General features: G+C 37.5%; 1 protein-coding gene across 6 annotated transcripts in view; it reads left to right on the top strand.

Annotated features, from left to right (window-relative positions):
- The window catches only part of septin12 (septin 12), a 66,812-nt gene that overhangs the window by 22,122 nt on the left and 21,387 nt on the right, over window positions 1–23,303 (top strand). The window contains exon 1 of one of the 6 annotated variants that reach the window (XM_058770869.1): window positions 17,401–17,513. The exons of 4 other annotated variants lie outside the window; for them this stretch is intronic. Coding sequence is in view for 1 of the 2 variants with exons in the window: in XM_058770868.1 (XP_058626851.1) it covers window positions 19,656–19,665 (10 nt within the window). In the remaining variant the exon portion in view is untranslated. Of the gene's footprint in view, window positions 1–17,400; window positions 17,514–19,379; window positions 19,666–23,303 lie in introns of those variants that run through there. One more of the 6 variants, XM_058770868.1, reaches the window with a different exon arrangement.

Below are 23,303 nucleotides of genomic sequence, written 5' to 3'. Positions count from 1 at the left end.
CAAAATAAGTCAGGAGTACCTGCACAGAATCTGCTGCCAGAGAATTCCACTCAAACCTCCACAGAATTCACATGCACATCATTACAAAGTTCTACCCCGTCCCTACAGGGTGTTTATTAAATATTTGGGCTAATTTCATGATGCTTTGAGCTGCTGTGTGTGTACACACACACACACACAAACACACATACATATACATATACACACATAGGCTCTCTCTCTATCTATCTATCTATATATATATATATGTGTGTGTGTGTGTGTGTGTGTGTGTGTGTGTATATGCATATATCTTCCAGTTTTATATATTGTTATTTTGATAAGAAACAACATTTCATCTTTCAAATTATGTCAAATTATGTTTTGACGGTCTTTGATGTGCTGTGACAGACTGTATAAACACCTAAGTTTAAATGGCAGCGTGGATCTTACTCTTTACTACTAGTTTTAATACAAAGTAAACATGAATGGACATCTCATGTCTCATGTAATCGCTCAGTCAGTGTTTCAACCAAGGAAAGACCTAAAAAAACAGCTTGTAAACAAAATGTTGGCATACAATTTTTTTTTTAAGTTGTGTTGATTATTATATTTAAAAATAAATAGTAATTGAATTTAAGTTTGGGCTCTGTTGTTAACTGTAACCTTATAGTAATGTAAAAAGCTCCCTATAGTTTAGATTGTACGCTGAGGTAGATTTTTATCCCTAAGAAAATTGATTATGATTTAAATTTATAACTGAATTGATTTGTTATTATTATTATTATTTTTTTTTTTAAGAATTCAGGAATCCTGTTTGGGTTTTGTTGGATATTCAGATATCAAAAATAAATGACATAATTGTGACCCTCAGGATTGCCCTCCATTTTTGTTTTAGATTAGGCTTGATAGTCTTAATGTGAATGAGTTCAGATCAACTACTTAGGGGGCTTTGTAGCTGATCAGAGAAAAGAGGAGGTTTGGGAAAAAAATTGATAATTGGATGGGATTAATTAATTCTTAGTGGAAAAAATATTTCCAGCCTGAGGGAAGTATGCACACATCATGAGTTCAGATGTTCAGTTGTGTTGACAGTCTGTGCGGGGAGCTCGCCTTATTGAGTTTAACACAATACACCGATAACAACACAGGACAGGTTTTATTAACCTGATATCGTGGATGCAAAGGTTCTCTGGGAGGGTTTTTTACACTTTAGACAGGGAAATCTTTGTTAAATCTGGCCCGCTTCCTAAACAAATACTGCCACAAACGCTTAAGAGTAACATCAGTTATACTGACATTGTTGTTCAGCTGTATAGAATTGCGGTTGCAGTATTCATGAATAATTTGAATGAGGTCTCAGTGGAGCAGAAACGAACATATTTCATGTAGTTTATGTGGATAATCCAGCTTTTGTAATAAAGTTTGCTTTTTTACTTTCTTTGTGACAGTTTGAGGCAACATTTAAAGCAGCTGATAACTTGATATCTGTCTGCATATGATATGATATATGTTGTCCATTAATAACGAGTGGTATATTGTCTCAAACAGCCAATCTGCTAATGGGCTGTGCACGCAGCTCATTCCAAACATGTGACAGGGAGTGAGCACATCATTCAGGTCCTTAGACAGAATTGCTGATTTAGAAAGTGCCAGCAGTAATGCATGGCAGCTGGTTTGGGGTGTTTTCGATCTATCTGTATTTTTCCTCTGGCGAACAGGCACGGTGGTGGAGTGCGAGGAGGGGGGATCAGCTTGGAGTTTATGATTTAACACGAGGGAAAAACCTGTTTCTGCTGAGAATTTACTTTCGGAGACTTCCTAGGTCTTTCTACAGACAAAGATATAATTAGTCAAGCAATATCAACAATCTGACGGCCCGTGTCCAATATATTTTCCTGGGATATGTACATAAATTGTAATTGTATTAAAAGGATTTCATTTATGAGAGGCTGCACAACTTAATAGTGTTGCATAAGACTGTATAATTGAGTCAGGCTCAGAGCAATAGTTCACCCAAAATAGATAATTCTCTGTGTAATTCTAACACCGTTTCAAAACTCACTGGAGAGATAATGATGCATAAACCCTTGGAAACTTAGATATTGTTTAAAAAAAAGTATTTTAAAAATAAAACATTTTGAAACTATGTGCACTGCATTAATTTTAAGCATATTCTTAAAGGGATAGTTAAGCCAAAAAAAAAGAAAGAAAAATCTGTCATCATTTACTCACTGTCATGTCATTCCAAAAGTTTCTGGCAGAAGAAGGTATCATTTTTTTATACAATGGAAGTCAATGGTAACCAAAACTGTTTGGATACCAACATTCTTCAAAATATTTTAATTAGTAAGTCATTACAGGTGTAGAACAACATGAGGGTTTTTTTCATGCACAATCATGAGCGTGAGTAAGTGATGGTTTTATTTCTGGCTGAACTGTCCCTTTAAGCCACACCAGCTTTATGTAAATAAATGTAACATTGTACATTTAAGGCCCAATTAAGGGCCAGTCACAGCATGTTATCCAGCAGAATCTTAACAATGGATGCTTTTGACAAACTTTAGCCAGAACGATATCGTCTTACTGTAATTAAAAATTCTCAACATATTTATTTTTTTTAGAAATATGGAATTCTTTAATCAAGCCATGGGCTCAAAGGTTCATTGAATCAGTCTGTCAACAGAAGTGCAACTTAATCCCTGTATTTGTTAGACCAAGATGTTGCTCCATTCCAAACATTTCTTTGTTGATTATCCAAGTCTGAACATCAGAGCCGTTGCTCCGCGGGGTGACTGATACAGTACCTCCAGAGGTACGATAGGGGGCCGTTCGCATCAGTCACGCTGGCACGAGCGGAAATAGAGGTTTAGGGCTTCACTGTCGGTCATGTGGGGTGTCAAGGATGTAATCACAGATCTGGGACTGTAATCAGAGTGTGGCTGGAGTGTCTTTACTGTTACGGTAACTGCTCCACCGCGCCTTCATTCTACAGACGTGACTCACCGGTCCTCGCTCGTGCCTTCGATAACTGTTTGTTATGCTTGGTGAAGTCTTCTATATTTAATCTGTGAAGTATGTGCTTTTGGAGGGACTGATCTGACTTTGTTATGCAGGGAGTCCATTGTTTTGACAGCTTCTCTGCCCACATTTGGCCGACTTTGATCTGAAAAGGCCATTCGCATGTGCTATTGATTGATCTTTCTCTTGGGCCTGAGTTTCCATTTCTCTTTCAGAGCTGTGGGAAATAGATGGGTCAAACAACAGACCTGCAGGTACTCTGGTTTCAAGAGAGAGAAAAATCCCACTCTTTATTCACGTTGATTCCCAAGCCCCCCTTTTATACTAAAGGACCTCAGATTGGTGCATTCAGTGGGGGCTTTTGGGTGATTGGCAGTCTGGTGTTTTTCATCATTTCCATACCCTTTGTGAAGAAGGTTATCTTGACAATTGCGAAAAGAAAGTCAGGTTTTGAGTTGATAGATGAAGCCGAGAGCCAATTATTTCTGTTAGTGTAAAAGTCTAAACAAATGGCAGTCACAGACCAAGGGTTAGAGTCTGAGAGCAGACTGTTTATTCTCCTGATCTGAAATGAAAGGCTCGGTTATTTTTTTTTTTTTAGCTGTTATCTTTTAAGCTGTTTGACATTCTCTCAGGGTTTGTATCAGCCTTCAAGGCACCATATCTTAATAAACAGGAAACAGTAAACTCTGAAGTGGTCTTTCTCACTAATTCTTTACAGTGACTCATGGGTAATGAGGGGTGTTATGTGCGCTTTCTGACAGTTGCAACAGTGAGTCTCTCCCCTAAATATATGCCCCGATGTGCAAAAACAGCTCTAAACATTATATATCACTTTGCCTGAAGAATGAAGTGATAATAGGTCTTAAAAAAGGTGGGAAAGAGACACTCATCACTTATAAAAGCCTTGGGGGCAAATTCACTAAACTGTTGTGCTACTTTTACAGATTATTCGACAACCACCTGCAACACTATATGACCAGACGCAAGATGACACATCCTTAGATATGTACGCTTTCGGTAATATTTTAGCCAATCAGATGAGGGAATTATGTGGTCACATGACTTTTTGGTGTGCATCTGTAGGTAAATGTTTCAGGTGTAGCACATGTGCTTGTTTTCTTACTGAATAAAAAATGTATCCACTTCAAATAAGCATTTACATTTTTATTTATTTTTTTACATTTCCATCTTGGTGTAACAAAAGTAATAATGTGAAATATTATTACAATTTAAAAAAAACTTTCTATCTGAATATCACAGTGTAATCTATTCCTGTGATTCCAGTCTCATGATGTGTCACATGATCCTTCAGAAATCATTATGCTGATTTGGTGCTCAAGAAATTTTTTTGATTATCAGTATTGAAGCAGTTGCACTGATATTTATGATATCTTAATTTATGAAGTCGTTTTTTTTTTTTTTTTTTTTTTGCGCAGAAAAAGTATTCTCGTAGCTTCGTAGAATTAGGGTTGAACCCCTGATGTCACATGGATTATTTTACCGATCTCCTTGCTACGTTTTTGGACCTTGATCTTGTAAGGACCCTTGCTGTCTATGGAGGGTCTGAGAGCACTCAGATTCTATCAAAAATATCTTAATTTGTGTTCCGAAGATGAACGGAGGTCTTATGAGTTTGGAACAACATGAGGGTGAGTAATTAATGACAGAATTTTCATTTTTGGGTGAACTAACCCTTAGTTTTTAGAATTCTGGTCAATAGAAAGAACATTATTTATTTGAAATAGAACTCTGAAATATTATAAATGTCACTGTCACGTCACATTATTACTGTCACTTTTGATCAATTTAATGCATCCTTGCTGAATAAAAATATTGTCTTCATAACAGTGATCATCCATCAATGTTTTGATAGCTCCAAAAATGCATGCATTGAAATGTGTGAAATTTGCATATTAATTAGGCTCATTATAGATCGTGCCTCATCCACAAATCTTCGGTGCTGTTAACTGACTAACATGATTTCTGTAGTGAATCTTGAATCGGAAACACAGATAAACGTCACTTTCTGCATTCTTAGCAAATTCCCCTTTTTAAGTGAGTGAGCGGGAGCTTTCCATGAATTCAAACCGTTATATCACATTACAGGAAAGTTTTAACACATATTTTACCAGTTCCCACATAGCTCCAGCTGTCTCAATACACACAATCTTATTGTGCCGAATTGAAAAAGATTTCCTGGGGGCAACAGGAATCTGAAGTCACATCACAGAGGAGGTTTTATATGCCTTTTGTGGTAAACAACTGTCTCTTTGTCCAAATGACCCTCAGTTTGTTTGAAGCCGATACTTCCCCAGCACCTGATATGCCTGTAAGTGCCAGATGATAATGCTAATATTTGGAATCTGTAGACGGACAGTACTGTCATTCATAACCAGCTACCATAGTTCATAGATAAACATAGAGAGTTTCTTATCTTAGCTGTGGTGTAGATGGGCAAGGAAGCTGCAGAACTAATCTTATTAATTCCAAGCATCTGTTTTCCTCTCTTTGAAAGGATGATAGTGTTTTGGGGAGGAGAGCAGCATCAGCTGTGCATAATGGGAGGCTGCTTGTTTTTGTGTTTATCCTTTCCGACAGGACGGGGAACTACTCACGAGGAAGGAAATGCCAGATCTGTGTGCTGAACTAAACTTGTGCATTTCCCTCGTTTGAAAGCCATAATAAACTCACCCAAGTGTGTAAACATGAAAGATAAGCCCTTGCAAGATATACTTATGCTCGCCTTTGAAATCCATCCAGTTGCCATAAAAAGTTAGTTGTGTGCCAACTTTGGCCTGCGTTCCTCCGCCTGCGACAGTGAGGCTTACAAACAGCCTGTAGTCTACAATTGACAGAACAACCCACTGACACACTGCTGGCATTCGCATTCCTCGGGCCTGTCTGCTGAACGAACCGATGAGCTCCTCAGTAAAGTTCAATCATTAATCTTTAAAACCATGCCTCATAATGTGTTTTTTCTTGTCTTTGATGATGAGAAATCAGCCATACTTTAAATGTGGGACTGTTGCGCTGTCCCTAGGAATTGTAAACAATCAGAAACCATTCCAAATCTGATTCTGGTTGATGCTGAAGAAGAATTATTTTGGTAAAGTTGGTAAAGTATCTGATTTATTTATTTAGTTTTATATAAGTGCAGTTCACATCAATTAAAATATTTACTGACATATCGTTCAAGACTTACCTTTTTTTGAGTACTAAATGCACATTTCTTCATATTAAGCCAAAATGTGTTTTTAATGTCACTATTGAAGAAGAGTGTATGATCTTTGAATAATATCGGTCTTTAAATGCAAGATATTTAAAGTGTACCAGAAGTATACTTGCAAATTAGGGTTGGGTATCGTTTGAATTTTATTAATTCCAATTCCGATTCTGCTTATCGATTCCCAGTTTCGATTCCAATGGGGTTACATAAAAATCAAACTGTAAAAAAAATCTAAAAAGTCAAAACATTTAGATATCAAGCATATTTATTATGTGTCTATTTTTGCAAAACATTTAATTGCTGCTGAATACCATCAACAAAAATCAGCCGGCTGCATACAAACTGGACTCGTTGAAGAGCTGTTTGTGTGCAAAATAGAGCTGCACAATTCTGGATAAATTGAGACTTTTTAATGCAGGTAGTAGTTCTCTCACAATTCTGAAGAAGAAAAAAAATATATTAGACTACTAAACAAAATCTCATTGAATTTATGAATGAAATGATTCAATGACTCACACAATCTGTGTGGATCTGTGTTTTTGAATGAATCTCTCCCGCCCCAAAAAAAAGATGTGCGCAGGAATTGATAGGAATTGATTAAAATCATTTAATTAAAATTTATTTATTTATTTATTTTTTTGGAGCTAATCCCACACCTTACGATTAGTCCAACTTTAAAATCAATTTGAATAGTAAATGTTACAAGCTGTGTTTGCCACCTCCAATAAAAATCATTCACACCCGTGTGATCATCCCTGACCCTGGACCAGACGAGCTCCAATCATCTAAGACGACTTTATTGAAAGGGACTGAACCCGACATGCTAAACGTGTTTTGTGGGTGTAAATGATTTCTAATTAGATGAGCACTCAATTACAGCGATTGCTCTCTCAAAGTAAGTTAAGCAAATTGATGAGGCTAATGCTCATTTCACAGGGAGATTAATTGAGGCTACACAGAGTCTTCACCCTTCTGTCTGGAGATAAGGACCACAGACACCCTGCTGAAGCCAGGAGGACATGGACAAATGGGGGATGGGCTCCACAAAGAAAGAGGTTCCTTGAGTCTTTTGAGTCCAGGCTTGTTTGATAAGATATGAATGGAGCCCTTGTTGACGGTCGGGACTCGGGTGTTGTTCTCTTCTGTTCTGTGGACAGAAAGTGATGGGACCGGGGAAAAGATGGGAAAGTGTAGTGGATATCTTTACTGAGAAAGAGAGAGATAGACACAGAGCATCTGGTGGTGAGATCCTGTTATTGTTAGTGCAAAGGAAAGCCCCAGCTTCAGAGGTCCTTGACCAGTTACTCTCCATAGCCAGCAGAATGGAAACGGAATAAGGATGAGGCTGTTTTGAGCTCTTTGGGGGGACAAATCGACTCAAGCAGGAAACTGTTACAATGGGATTGATGTCCTCTGATGTATTATAAATGTCAGTCATTATTAGCATAATCACACACCCTCAAATTGTTTACTAAAATTTCAGTTTTCTTTTTTAAATGAACCAGTGCCTATAAAATGTTATCTGATGGAAAAATAATTGACAGTGCAAAAATAAATTACAACAAACTTTGCAAAAAACGAGCTCAAACAAAGATTAATATTCCTTGGAAAGGCAGGAAGAGGAATTCAGAATGCGTTATGGGAAATTAAGTAAATGAAGTGTTCTTCTACCAATCTTTCTAGATACACATTTCCGTTCCACAGTTTGGGGTCAGAATGTTTTTTTTTTTGTTTGTTTGTTTGTTTGTTTGTTTTTTATAATTGATAACCAAAAAAAAATAAAAAAATCTTAGCAACCCCACACTTTTGAACGGCAGTGTATAAACTTGCAAACTTTACAGTTTTTTTTTTTTTTTTTACAACTTTTAAAGGCTATTTTAACAGTTTGCATGTATGCACACCACTGCTTCACACCCACCCTTTCCACCAGTCTGACTTTATACAACAGATCGCCGCCTTACGCAAACACGGTGGGCATGTGAGACATATAACTGATTACATGCTAATAAAATGTCACCTGAGATCCTGAGAAAGCAGGTTTATATTTGTACATCAATGTGGAAAACAATTTCCCAGTTTCTGGGGCGACTTGAATTTTGGAAGACATCCGTTCAGACCCAGACCTCCTGGAAAGCTAGAAAGAGCGCCCAGGATCCCCCATCCAGGTCCTTGCCACACCTAGCACCTAGCTTCAATAGCTGGACTCTGATCCTGGGAGAATTTCAGCCATTTTTCTGCCTGTCTTGTTGACTCAGTGCTGTAGCGTTCAAGTGTGATGGAGTAATTAACCGTGTGCAGCAGACAGAGTTTGGATAAGATTTTCCTGCAGGGTACCTGATACGGTGTCTGATCTGGAAGCAGTACTCTGTGTAAAGGCCAGGACCATCAGTATTCCCACAGTACGGTTTAGCGCCTGTAGGCATGGCAATTTGTCTCAGCTCCACCAACAAACAAACCCAGGGGAAACAGTGCAAGGCTGGACTTGTAATAGTGGCAGGGCTGATACAAAAGACCCAGAGTTATGGCTTGTGGAAAGACAGCGGCTTTATGTAATGACTTTTCTAGCCGACCTGGAAGGAAAGGCAGGCGTTTGTGCTCAAACATGCATTACCATACATGAACTCTCCCGTTCCACCACACACACAGACTCGCTGATATGTTGGCTGTGAGAACATGATGCTGCCTGCTCATCACGTTTCCCTGTGGTCTTTCCAATCAGTTGCGTAAAGCACAGGAAATATAGGTCAGACAGCAGATGTGCTCTCGACTACAGGACAAATCACACCCTCCTTTCAACGTGTCAGGATCAAACAGTGTAGCCGGGGGTGCCAAAATTCTGCTTTCTAAACGTCTCTAACCTTTCTAGAGGAGAGGAAAAGTGGGAAACAGATACCGCTGTGCTCCATGGTGGTGCATTTGTGGGGTCCGGCGTGTACGTGTTTGTAGAAATGTACGTGAGTGAGCTTGCGTGTGTATGTTTGGGGATTTGTGTATATATGTGACCCTGGACCACAAAACCAGTCTTAAGTGTCAATTTTTCAACATAATTTTTAACATAATATTTTTGTATACATACTCTGAAAGCTGTATGAATAAGCTTTCCATTGGTGTATGGTTTGTTAGGATAGGGCCATATTTGGCCGAGATACGACTATTTGAAAATCTGGAATCTGAGGGTGCAAAAAAATCAAAATATTGAGAAAATCGCCTTTAAAGTTGTCCAAATGAATTCTTAGCAATGCATATACGTTTTGATATATTTACAGTAGTAAATTTACAAAATATCTTCATAGAATATGATCTTTACTTAATATACAAATGATTTTTGGCATAAAAGAAAAATCTATAATTTTGACCCATACAGTGTATTTTTGGCTATTGCTACAAATATACCCCAGCGACTTGAGACTGGTTTTGTGCTCCAGGGTCACATATAGCCTCAGTGACAAACAAAGATGTCTGGGATGATGAAAAGGAGAAATCAAAAAAAAAAAAATATATATATATATATATATATATATATATATATATATATATATATATATATATATCCTTGTGTTAATTTATGCAATTTTCTACAAATGCTAGAAGGGTCAAGTTGAGCACACAAATTAATTAAATCTTTTCTTTGGATCTTAAAACATAATTATTACTGTCAAAAATGGATTTGAAAGTAAAAAATATTTTTCAGTCATGCACAGCATGAAATAATAGTCTTTATTATACACGGCCATTCAAAAGTTTGGGGGCGGTACAATTTTTTAAATGCTTTTCTCTCCATGCCAATACATTTTCTATTTTTATACATTTTAAAATGTAATTTATTCCTGTGATGGCAAAGCTGGATTTTCCAGTCTTCAGTGTCACATAATGCTTCAGAAATCATTGTAATATTCCGATTTGCTCAAGAAACATTTCTTATAATTGTCAATGTTGAAAGTGGTTGTGCTGCTTAATATTTTTGTGGCAACTGTGACATTTTTCTGCATTCTTTGATGAATAGAAAGTTCAAAACAGCAGCACAAAAAATAATAAAAATAATAGAAATTTAGTTGTATTTAGTATAGCTTTCAACATTTTTATAACATAAATGACTCTTTTGATCAATTTAACATGTCCTTGCTGAATAAATGTATTCATTTATTGCCCCCAAAATAAAAATCATACTGTGATTATATATAACGTTAGATTTTCTTTGAAACTGTTTATTTTTCATATCATCTGAAGTTGCATTGGCTATTTTATCTTTAAGCTCCCCAAAAAATATTTTCACAAAAGTTATTTTCTATAAGAGTTGCATTTTAGCAGTAGTTTTAAATATCTCTAAAATTGAGCAAAATTGACAGCTTGCAAGTATTTGTTTTAATGTGAAGGAGTCCACAGGAGAGAGAAATTCTAGAAAAAAAAAGCATCAAGTTAATGTATGAGTATGACATACAGCTGAAAAGTCTGTGAAACACTCTCTTGCTCATTCCAGTCATGCTCTTCCTGTCCTTTTCAACAGCAACAATCACATTCTCTTATGATAGACTCATAGAGATTGACCTACATCACTTTGGATAATAACTGCAGCTTTAAAGAGAAGATTGGTGGTTTGATTGATGGATTCAAATTTTTCCTTTTCATCATTTTCATTTTTTTTTTCATTCTGGCATAGGGGTCTTCCCTCCATGAAACTTCAGCGCCTGCCTTTGTTTGATCTAGCAGTTATCAGATCAACCACGAGGGGGTAGCAATGTTCTCATGTCAGATTAGCCCAACTGATTGAAATCCTTTATTCTAAAAGATTCATTTACTCACTGGAGTGAAAACATGCTTTCTCACATTCTTTTAGAGTGATGCTAATACGTTTTCAAAAAGCTGTAATCAGCTCTTCACGCACGCCACTTTGAGAGCGCGCTCTTTTTTTTTTTTTTTTGCAGGAATTTATACAGCATACTGAAAGATGCTGATTTGTTCTTATTTCACTTTAAACAAGCCTCTTATCACATAAAAACAATAATTAAGAGTCAATTATTCCAGAGTGCCTGGAGCAAAAAAGAGAGAGAGCGTGATTTTTATCAGGCCATGAGCGTATACTCTACACATGCTAACTGAGTCTGGGTTGAAACGAACAGGAGTTCTCATTCCCATTGGTGTTATGCACCATGTTGGTCAAATCTCCTTTGATCCCTTATAGATGCCCGATCTCTAGTGACCCCTAAGCAAACCCCACTCCACATCATGGGATAAGGGTGGGATTGTGAAATGCTGATCTGGCAAGGCAGCTCGTCTGGAATGCTGTTCCCTTCATCTATGTCCCCCTGCAAATGAGTGGGTTAACTTACACATTAGCACAGATTAAGGGTACAAATGAGACCTTGTGTCACTAATGGGGGTCAAAAGAGGGGATAAGGGTGGAAAGGAAAGGGCGAACACCTTAGGGTGGTAGGGAACTGTAGTTCTTTTCTTTGCAGATTATCTGGGCACATTTTGCTTCTTGCATATGACTGATTGCTTATTTGACTTACTATCTCAGATGTGATGGGGTGGAATGTGTACATGTGTTTGTGTAAATATACTACACTAAATGTATTATATTACTAATTGTTATATTATATTTTATATTTAAATATATATTTTGAACATGTATATTTTCTTTTTTTTCTTTTTATAACCTTAAGGTGCTTAATAATAATTGATTTGTTTATTATTATTATTATTGTTTATTATTTTATCTGTTGATTAAGTGGTCCAACAGTGTGACAGATATTTTCATATATATATATATATATAAAATTGCATGCAATGCGGTATGTGGCATGTTTTTCCAGTCAGGATTCCAGGTCATGTTCAAGTTGCAGTTAGACATCTCACAAATATATTCCATGAGGTTACATCTTCCAGAAGCAACTGGAAGTATGGCCCAATTGGGAAAAACATTACTAGTTGCTACTGTGATTTCTATATAACCAGCCTTTGCTCTGGGCAGGGGTGGTGCTGCAGTCTCCATCTCCAGTGTTTTCCTTCAGCTCGAAGCGACGTGCTTAGTCTCTCGCCCCGACCTGTTGGGTGTTTACGTGTTGACACTCGCTACGATGGGACTCCACATTCCTGGCAGAGGCCTTCTTGGAGTTGGCATGTTAGGAAAACACTATTTGATAACAAGTTAGCTTGTGAGACAATTCAACACACAACTGGAACTGAAATACTCTGAGGTCTATATTGGCATAGATTCCAATGGAGAGTTTTAGTTGTTCTTCAGAAAAAAAAAGTAAAGAAAAGCTTTCAAGATTTCACATGGCAGGATGTGTGAATTTATTTTATTTTTATTTTATATATTTTTTATTTTATTGCTTAAAAAGATTGCATTGGCAAGTAACTGAAATATGTAACAATACTAATATTGTGGTGATAATAATATATATATATATATTACTTTTATATTAATATTTTTATCAGTGTTATTTCAATTACTGAATTTTTGCAATAGTTTTAGTTAACAATAACAGAACTGATAAATACACTCCATTTCAGATCTCTTGTGAAGACTTTAGTAAAAATAGGACGTCTGTGACATTTCCCCTTCTCAGACCACTTCCACATTTGTAGATTTTCTAGGTATTTATATAAAATAACACTTATTTATAGGTGGAATTATTAAATGTGGTTTTTTTTTTCAACACTTTAATCACTTTTTGCAGTGATTAATTCAACAAGCTTTAAGTGTCCAATAACTTAGCGAATAATCTGACACAAGGAATAGGATTTGGTTATGTGATTTCAACATGGCCACCCCTGTGATGCAACCTGCTCTGTCTAAAATAAAACTGCCTTTATTAGGCTACTGATTGGCACATATTTTTCCAATTAAGTTGCTTTATGTGCACAAAATCACCTTAAATAAAAAAGCTCCAAATCACACTGCAAATGTTTCTTCCGTGAAGCCTAAAACATTGTGTTGTAGATCTAGTGTAGAAGGTCAAAGTTTTAAGCCTTCTGGACCCACATTTTCCCCAGCCCGGATGAGGGGGAGAGGGGAAAGGTGATTTCCTCTTGGACAGCATGACAGGGCTTCCTGGAAGAGTCGTCCCTCCCTAAGAACGACTGCATCCTGCCCTGAAAATGAAACAAGGCTCAGTAGGGCCACATATGTTGTGAAAACACGCTCAGCCCTTGTGATACCAACATGGTGTGCCATCTTGAACCAGTGCTACAGAGGCAGCTATTATATTATCATAGTGATTAAGTTACTCAAGGGTGCAGGCAGTAACATTTATAAAGACACCTTGTGTTTATTGATGGTTTTCTGAATGTCATTGGGTATGTTATAATGACTGAAGGATGATAGCACAACTAATACAATTTTAGGCCATGAAACACAAATACAGAGGGAGAGAATATGAAAGTGATTGCTGATCACGTCTGTGTTTTTCTTCTAAATGCATCCTCTTGGCAAGAATTCATGAGTGAACGGTTAATGCAATGAAAGTAAAAAAAGAGAAGTGTGTGAGGGCGATTGTGTGTGTCGGTGTGCTTGTTCTGTATGCAATCGTTTTTGCTACTTTTGGAAATCATGTCCTATCAGGAACAGCAGCTGTCAGGGCAGGACATGACTTGCCTCTTTGGGCACTGTTGATGGTAAGTTGACTTTGTCATCCTTATTAAGCTTAATCACCGGCTGTTACTTGGAAGCATTTGTTTACCTCAAACCGGTATGATGTGGAGGTGTAGAGGTGTGTATATTGACTGCCTCAGATTAACAGGTGACTGTCAAACCATGACAGCCTCTATTCTGACCACTGTAACAACTGATGTTGAACTTTTTAACTTATTTTATTTTATAGAAAACTACTTACTGTATAGATGATTGATATGTAAGCAGGCTGGTAGGTACTGTTTAGTTAGGTAGTTGCTTTGTTTATTGTTTAGTTTAAATTAGTTGGTTAGTTAAGTCAGTCTGAAGTTTAGTTAGTGAGTTGGTTTGTTGGTATTGAGGTAGTTAGTAATCCAAGATAAATTATTAATATGCCTGACCAAACCATGATTCAAACCAATGTGTTTAGCTAAGTTCAGTTTAGTTCTATTTAGTTAGTTAGTAGTCCAAAACAGATCATTAAGGTGTCTGTCCAGTCCCTTTATTAATTATTGTTTCAAACCAGTTAGTACGTTAACTGGTTAGTTTAACTTGGTTGATTTGTTGCTTGATGTAGCTTAGTTTAGTTGGTTAATCAGTTTGATGTTTAGTTAGTTGGTTAATATTTAGTTGTTAGGTTAGTGAGCTAGTTAGGTTAGTTTAGTTTAGTTTAGTTTGTTGGTTATTCAGTTTGATGTTTAGTTAGTCAGTTTGTACGTAGTTGGTTTGTTAGTTAGTTTGTTAGTTTAGCTGTTTAGTTTGTTGGTTAGTCAGTTTGATGCATACTTGGTTTATATTTAGTTTGTTAGTGTGCTAGTTAGTTTAGTTTGTTGGTTAGTCGGTTTGATATTTAGTTAGTTGGTTTGTTAGTTAGCTAGTTAGTTTGTTAGTTTAATTTAGTAGTTAGTTTGTTGGTTAGTCAGTTTGATGTATAATTAGTTAACTGGTTAGTTTAACTTGGTTGATTTGTTGCTTAGTGTAGCTTAGTTTAGTTGGTTAATCAGTTTGATGTTTAGTTAGTTGGTTAATATTTAGTTGTTAGGTTAGTGAGCTAGTTAGTTTAGTTTAGTTTGTTGGTTAGTCAGTTTGATGTTTAGTTAGTCGGTCTGTACTTAGTTGGTTTGTTAGTTAGTTTGTTAGTTTAGCTGTTTAGTTTGTTGGTTAGTCAGTTTGATGCGTACTTGGTTTATATTTAGTTGGTTTGTTAGTGCGCTAGTTAGTTTAGTTTGTTGGTTAGTCGGTTTGATATTTAGTTAGTTGGTTTGTTAGTTTGTTAGTTTAATTTAGTAGTTTAGTTTGTTGGTTAGTCAGTTTGATGTATAATTAGTCAGTTGGTTTGTACTTAGATGGTTTCTTAGTTAGCTGGTTAATTTAGTTGTTTAGTTTGTTGGTTAATCAGTTTGATGTTTAGTTAGTTGGTTTGTTAATGAGCTAGTTTATTTTAGTTTATTTTTTGGTGGTAAGTCAGTTTAATGTTTTGTTAGTCAGTTGATTTGTAGTTAACAAGCAATAATACGTGCCAGATTATTAAGGGGTCTGGTCAGTCCATTATTCGAAACTGTTGGTTTGTCGTTTAGATTTAGAATAGTAGTTAACATGACTCAGCCAACATATGCAGTATCTATATATAAGATGTAACATTACAGTGAATATATATTTGTAGTATCAAGGAAAGCATCAAATGCAGAAATTAATTTTAATTGCATTATATAGATGTAAACTATATAGAAACTTTTTAAGGGCCTAGTTCACGTTCGGTAGAATCTTGTTGTTCTGTAACACTCTTTTATTCTGGTGATTCTCAGCAGAAACTCCAGCTGTGCATCAGCTCAGGTTAGAAGACACTCTAACAGATGTCCGGCAGTTTGCCACTGTTCTCCCGCTCTGTCCTCACCTGTCCCTCCCACCGTGTGTGGAAGACAGTGAGAACGCACCAGAGGACGGGGTCAAACTTCAGGAATCCTTCTCTTCCGTCTGCCATGTCCTTTTAAGTATGCTTGGATTAGGATGAGGTTAAGATGCTTTAATTGAATTAACCCCTCGAATCCCACACAAGCAAAGCTGGAGTAAAGAACCAGCAGCTTTCTCACGGTGTGTGGCAGCAGATCTTCGTAGTAACCTGATACTTCCAGTCTCTTTGGGGAGGTTACCCTGACAACAGTATGAATGAACTGACAGCGTCTGTGCGTACATGTGCTTTTAATTAAAGAGGAGGATTAATAGAGACATTTAGTGGCAATTCTCTGTCCCTTGTGGCACAGTAAACGCATACTTCCTCCCCCCCTCTTCCTCTTCCTCTCTCGCCTTTTTACTCAACCATATCAACATCCGTAGAAATCAACGCCTCTGTTTAGATAACCTCTATGTTTGTACCACCAAATGGTTTATGAAATTAAAGGAATAGTTCACCCTAAAATGAAATTTGTTATTAAATACTCACCCTCATGTTGTTACAAACCTGTATATTGTCCATACAGTGTTGTTTTGGAGCCCATTGACTTTCATTATATGGTCAAAAACAGTTTTCAAAATATCTTCAAAAAAGGAATGAAAGTCATACAGGTTTGGAACGACACGAGGCTGAGTAAATAATTTTGGGTGAACTATCCCAGTAAGCAGGACAGTTGCTAAAAATATTGTATGTTCATATCAGTCCTTGTCATGCAGTGGCCCAGAATTATTGTAAGTGTATCTTATCATACATAGATTTCCAGAGCGTGTGGATTCGAAGAGGAGAAGATGCATTAGTCATCAGATAATAACCTGGAATGACCAGAACAATGTGGCAGTGGAGAGCACTTTGTAGGAAACTCCATTAACAAACCTCAGTCAGTTAATTAGCTGTAGACGCAGCAGAGCATACAGACCCTGCATGTGGCTCGGAGCTTTGCGAAAGGCTTTTAGATGAAAGTGATGAATTGCTGTCATTGGGCTTGTTCTATACTTTATCAAATGATTAAATATTGAATGTAAAATAGACAGCTCTCGCCGCATGCAAAGGTCATTTTCCGATTGCCACATTAATCAAAATGCTTTTTCCTGTCAGCAGTGAAGAGAGAATTCCCAAAACAGCAGAGATGCGCTGTGTGGTGATATGCTGCAGGCACAAGTGTATATGTGTGTGTGAGGTTAGACACTGCAGGACGGGAATTTGCTCTTTCTGGAAGCTTGCACGGCTTCCACAGTTCATTTCGTATCGGATTTCCATTCACGCATCCCAGCAGATTGTATTCTATTCACAAAGATTGCATTTCCATTTTTCTATTTTACCTGTCTGGGATTGTGAAAGATATTTCCTCGTATCTCAAGGGTGGGATTTTAACAGAGCCTTGCGCTGATGACATAAGGAAAATGGATAAACATCCATCCCACTCTTGAGAAACACTCTTATTTAGGTAACCATGGCGATAACAGAGCTGAAGGAACTGCTTTCTTTTGTGTGGCATAAAACTAGTTAAAGTACAACCAGGAAGAGAGAGGCCCAAAGGCAAGGAAATGCATCACCCTCGGAGTGCTGTCTGTGGTTAGGCTACGACACACCCTCACACACACACACGCGCGCGTTAGACTCACACATTCTCGTAACTGACATCCTGAACAGTTCGCAATTCACTCTCTGACAGCACATGGGGCCTGGCAAATGCTCCAGGATCCAACTTATCTGCTAAGGTAAAAGACTGATTTCTGTTAATATTTTACTATACCAATGTCTCTGCTGGAATGTTTCTGGTTTGTGTAATCTGCTAACTAGCTGTCATATGAATGCAACGGGTTGTGGTTTGCAATATTTATCTGCTGTACTGAACTGTAGAAACATGTTGTGGTTTAGTCGTTGGCTGGTGTGTTTGGAGTGGAAGTGTGAGTGTGTTGTTTTGGGGCCTCACTATGATACATCAGCCATCTATTGAATGTCAAACAAAGGAACATTATTGTGATTCAAACATAAAACCATCCTTACAGCGTCTCAGCGTGGGCTTGACCTGCACACACACACACACACACACACACACACACACACACACACACACACATACACTTTCACTCACAGGCATTTTCACACTCTCCCATGGCTGGCTGTTTTGAAAAAGGCCCATCCTTACATGGATGTATTCAGCGGTCTCCTTGACTTTAATTTATATGAGGTGGACTTCATTTTATGGAGAGCATAAAGACTAAACACTCAGATTGTGTGGTAAGTCAGACTGACAGTTCGAGAGTGAGAAAAACACACTTCCTCAGTGAAACTGTGCAGAGATGCTTCACCTCTTCATGTTTAAACAGATCTGGAGGGAAGTCCTTAAAGAGATAGTTCAACCAAAAATGTCAATTCTGTCATTATTTGTTCATGTTGTTTCAAACCTGCGTGACTCTTTCTTCATTAAAATGTGAAGATTAATTTTTTAAGAATATTCTGGCTGCTTTTTTCAGTACAATAATAGTGAATGCGTACTGAGGCTGCCAAGCTAATAAAGACAAAACGCACCATAAAAGTATCTTAAAAGTTTTCTAAGCGCTACATTCCAAGCTATAAGATAGTTTGGTGTGAGGGGAAAAGACCAGAATTTTAGTCATTCACTGAAAATCTTGCCATATGCCCTAGATTTGAGAAGTAGGGATAAACGAATCATTCTTTTGAGTCATCTTTTCAGTGAATCATTTGCTTCACTTCCCATTTGGCCTAAATGATTCATTTATTGCATAATTTTCTTCTCAAATCCATCCCACTGACTCAACGATCAGGTCGCAGTGTTTAACAACCAATTTGATTGTAAATAAATGACAGCTTAATTTCAATCTGGTCATTAAATATGGCTTTCGAAGACTTGAATATACCGCAAGGACCATATAGACTACTTTAATGTTTGATGAAAAAAAACTATAGTTTTGAAATAACCTAAGGGTTAGTAAATGATGACAGAATTTTCATTGTTTTGCGTGAACTGTCCCTTTAAATTCACACAGGTTTTTCCATTAAATCCATTTTATTAAAACCTGTCTAGATTTGATGAGCAGTTTTGAAGGTGTATAGTTTTGAGGAACAGCTAAAATTATAACTGTTCAAATGAAAACATACCAATGTTTTTATCCAGTGATATCAGGCTTGCTGTGCACTAATAATATGTATCCGTGCACTTAAACTCCAGTGCTGCTTTTCTGTAAACGGTGAACTGCAAGCCCTTTGTCAGTATAAAAACCACTCACGTCTGATTGACCATTACCATGTCTTTTAACGGCAATCCACAGCCCAAACAGCCCAGCGTGACAGCACAGGCGGCACTTATTATTACCAGTACAGAAATGCGCACTGAACGAGTAACTGCGATTTGCTTCTCTTTTTCTCTCAGATGAGCGAGTCTGTGGATGCCGACTATTCAAAGAAGCACTAAAATTTCTCCTAATTGATTTTATGGGTCAATTACGTATTTTCCTCATTGTGTGGTCAGCAGGGGAGCCTGGGCCAGCCGGCCGACCGACAGCAGCCCCACTCGTGTGCAAATGAGTTTGAGAGAGGCAGTAGAGAGATGCAGGGGAGGAGGAGGGGTGGATGGGAGAAGTCCTCTTTTGGATTAGTGGAAGCTTCTTGGCGATCTGCATGTGAATGAGCGTGAGCAGCTTTAGCCGTTACCCCTGCGCTCTTTCTCCATAGTGAGGGAGAGAGACACTGAGAGAGGGGGAGAAGTGCATGGGCAGTTACACAGAGCACAAAGCAGAAGTTTAGGGACGAGTCTTGAGGTACATCACAGTTGCGGACTGTCTGGTGTGGGCCGCTGGGTCTTCAGTGGGCAAAGCGGTGTGGACAGAGCTTTGTGAATGAGAGAAGGTAAGAATCTCTTTTTTTATCCCATGGGCTTTGCATGTGTCTCAGCTTCACTGCCCCTCTGATAACAATGGAACCAAGAGCAATGGAGCACTTCAGCAGTGCCAAAAGGGGGAAGGGAGAGACTCATGGCTGCCCGAGAAGACACTTTTTTTTCTGAAATGATGTCTTCAAAGTTGGCTTGTTTTGCTCTATTTTTGTAATTTGAGACATATTCAGGCAGGAAGGAATTGAGGGTTGACACGCTCTGATGTTTGAAGCTCGGTTATGGTTATTGGTTACCCCTTTTCAAGATGCAACAGGCGTGTTTGCCATTTGCAGCAAGTATAATGAAATGCTCACTCTCTCATATGAAACCGTTTGAGTCATTTCCTCTTGTGTGCTGCAACATTTTAGAAGTATACTTTTGAAGTTTTACTAATTTGTGATGAAAATAAACAGGAAGTTGACACAGAGAGCCTAAGAGTGCAAAATGGTGCCATGATGAGGTTCAGATGTAAGGTATTTTCTGTGGTATTGTTGACTAGCATGGATAAAATGTGTTTTACATGGTCCTGGGACTGATTAGTTTTAGCATTTTGTCAGTCTTTTAGCATTTTGTGTTGAGGTTTTCCAGCATTTTAACAAGATTACTGCTGAGCAACTTTGTAATTGGCATGAAATTAGCTATCAGCTAATCAGCTATCTGTAAATGGTGTTCTTCATTGCTGCTAGCTACAGAAAGTTGTGGCTAAATTGAGCAAAATTTGTGCAGCAGCACCACATAAAACACAACACAGGCCTCGGAAACTTTTACAGCAATTATCAATGCTTCATATTAACATGCGCTATTGATAGTTCTCTTTTTCTCTCTCTTTCATTATCGGCCAAATACAGTGTATTTTAAGAGATATTGCTGTGGTTTAAAGCCATTCAAATTTATATTATGATGATATTTCCCATATGGGAAGAGGTTATGAGACAAAACAATGGCATGTAACATCCATTATTTTGAGCTGTAGATCAGATGTTAGCATTTAGCAGTTAGCACAACTGTACATTTTTAAAGTGTAAAATGGGTGATCTTTTAGCTCTACGTTCTTACTTTTTTGGCTCTGTGGGTCTATGTGATTCTCAGGGGAAAATGTATGTGACATTATAAAAGTAGATGTGTTTTTGTGTGTGTTTGTTTCCCACTTTCCTGCCATAGGTCTATTCATGGCCACATTGGGCATAGGTGTGATTACACCACAGATACACTTGTAGATCATCTTGACATTTCCCATGTTTTCTTGCTTTATATATAGGCCTTAAACAATATCTCAAAATTGCTTTTAGTGCAGTTTGTAAAATTTTTAAGTTTAGTTTGTACTTGCCCAGGTCTCTGACTCAATCAAACCAATATCGAACAGATTTCAGTGAAGTATGAGTTAAAATAAACACATTTATGGTTTGGTGCCAATAAATGAATACTTGAGCCTTACTGATGGGGCTATGAGGAAAAAGAGTTTGAGAAACAAACCTTTTTTTTTTTTTTTATATCTGAGGTGCAAAGTAAGTAAGCCTAAGTTGTACTGAGTAAGAGTGGTTTGTGTTTTTTCACTGTGTGCTGCTGTGTTTCTTGGTCGTGTCAAATGAAGATGGGCCACATCTGTGAACAGTTTTATTAAAGAGCAAGAACAGACACTGAGCAAACCTGGGGACAGATCTGCTTTTATTTAAACACAATATGCATGGTTTTAATTAAAAAGTTCCAACTTCTTTCCTACTTTCGAGCCCTTTTCTTTCACTCTGTTTGCTTTTCTCAAGCCTTTGGACGACATTGTGTCTGCCCTCTCTATCTCCAAGCATGGCTTTATTTGTCAGCTTCTATTAGAGTGCAGGCAGTTTTCAGACAGCATCAAATAAATAAATCTGCCAATCCACAGTCTGGCTGTCTCCTCTCCCGTTTGCATAAGTTTTGCTTTCTTACTTCAAACTTTGTGCATTCAACAGTGACAGCACATACTTTTCAAATTACACAAAGTTCAAAGTCACTTGCTTCACCTCAAGTCAATGCAGTTTTGCATTGATCCTCAGGTGCTGGATGGATCGCTTAAATGTAATGCCAGTTAGGGAATAAGAAGCCCAGGATTAGTTCCATTTTGGTGGATGGAGGACGTAGGGTATATTTATAGCTGATTAAGTCATCTGGACCAGCAGACGGGATCCTCAGTTCACGAAGGTTGTCTCAGCTGATCAAACGCAGCACAGGCTGCATGCTGATTTCCTACTCATAGTTCTTGACTCACTAAAATGAACATTAATCGGCTTCTGCATGTGCCATGCAATGTTTCCATTCTTAAGCTGATATAATTGGACAGTGTGACTCAGCAAGACTCAGGGTTGTGGCCAGGCCGAAGTCACAGCATGAGAAAGTCTTTAGAAGTCGTGAGAAAACCATATCGAGGTGAATAACATCTTTGCAGCCTCTATCAAAAACACATCATGACTTTCACAATGTTCTTCTTCTAAGAAATACTAAAACCAAGAAACTTGAGAAGGCATAAATTTGTGCCTGAGGTGGACGATCATGTAATCATATTAATTGTAAACAACTCATGGTGTGGCTTGTCTCGAAAGGGTAGTTCAACCCAAAAATGAAAATTCTGTCATTATTGTGCTTCTTTGTCTATACAGTGAAAGCCAATCATTTTGGGCAAAAACGGTTGAAACATTCTGGAAATTACCTATTTTTGTGTTCCTCAGAAAAAAGAAAGGTGAAGGTGATTTGACAACATTTGGGGGTGAACTATCCCTTGAAGATAAATTCTATTGTTATGGTGTACTTTGCATACTTGTGTTAATGACATTTACTTGACCTGTTAATGGGACACACTCATGTATATGAAGCAATCAGAGTGTCATGTTGGGTGCAGCTCACAGTCACTGCCATTAACAATGCATAATAAAGGATAGTAGACTTGGCATTTCCTGGGGATCATTTTGTGGTCCCATGTTTTCATACACAAATGAGCTGATTTTAACACACACATGCACACTTTGAATGTGGGTGTGAAAGCAGCTGTGGTGTCGCCAGAGTTATAAAGCTTGTCTTCTCATATTTGAGATCTCTTGTATATTCTAGATCTTCTCATATTAGGGCTGCACAAATATGACAGAAATCATGATTTTCGATTATTCCCTTGAAATTATTCATTGCGATTATCACAATTTACATTGAATGATGTTTTATATAGTTTCATACAATTGTTTGAATAAACTGAATGCCGTATTTTACATGAAAATAAACAAGCTAACAACACACATTCAGAAAATCTTTTATTGCTTTTCTATAGCATTAAGCCTCAAATGTATTGGTTTGGTTTCTTCTTTAAATAAAAAAAGTAAAAATATGCATGGTATTTTAATGTAATACTAAAACTAAAAGTAAATCAATGGGAAAACCCTTTAAGATAACCTGTAGAAAGAAACTGAATAATGCAAGTGGACTTTTTTTGTAATTGTGCATTTGAACGATTACGTAATTGTGGCATCCGTAATTGTAATCACGATTAGAAATTCGCTTAATTGTGCAGCCCTATCTCATGTGATAACATGTAATACTCTTCATTCTCACAAGCTTTAGTGCAACAGCTGAATATTGCTGTGCTGTTTTCCAA

The sequence above is a fragment of the Onychostoma macrolepis genome, chromosome 03, assembly GCF_012432095.1.
Source record: "Onychostoma macrolepis isolate SWU-2019 chromosome 03, ASM1243209v1, whole genome shotgun sequence".
In the NCBI taxonomy this organism is placed as follows: Eukaryota; Metazoa; Chordata; class Actinopteri; order Cypriniformes; family Cyprinidae; genus Onychostoma; species Onychostoma macrolepis.
This window is presented reverse-complemented; position numbering and strand designations above follow the sequence as displayed.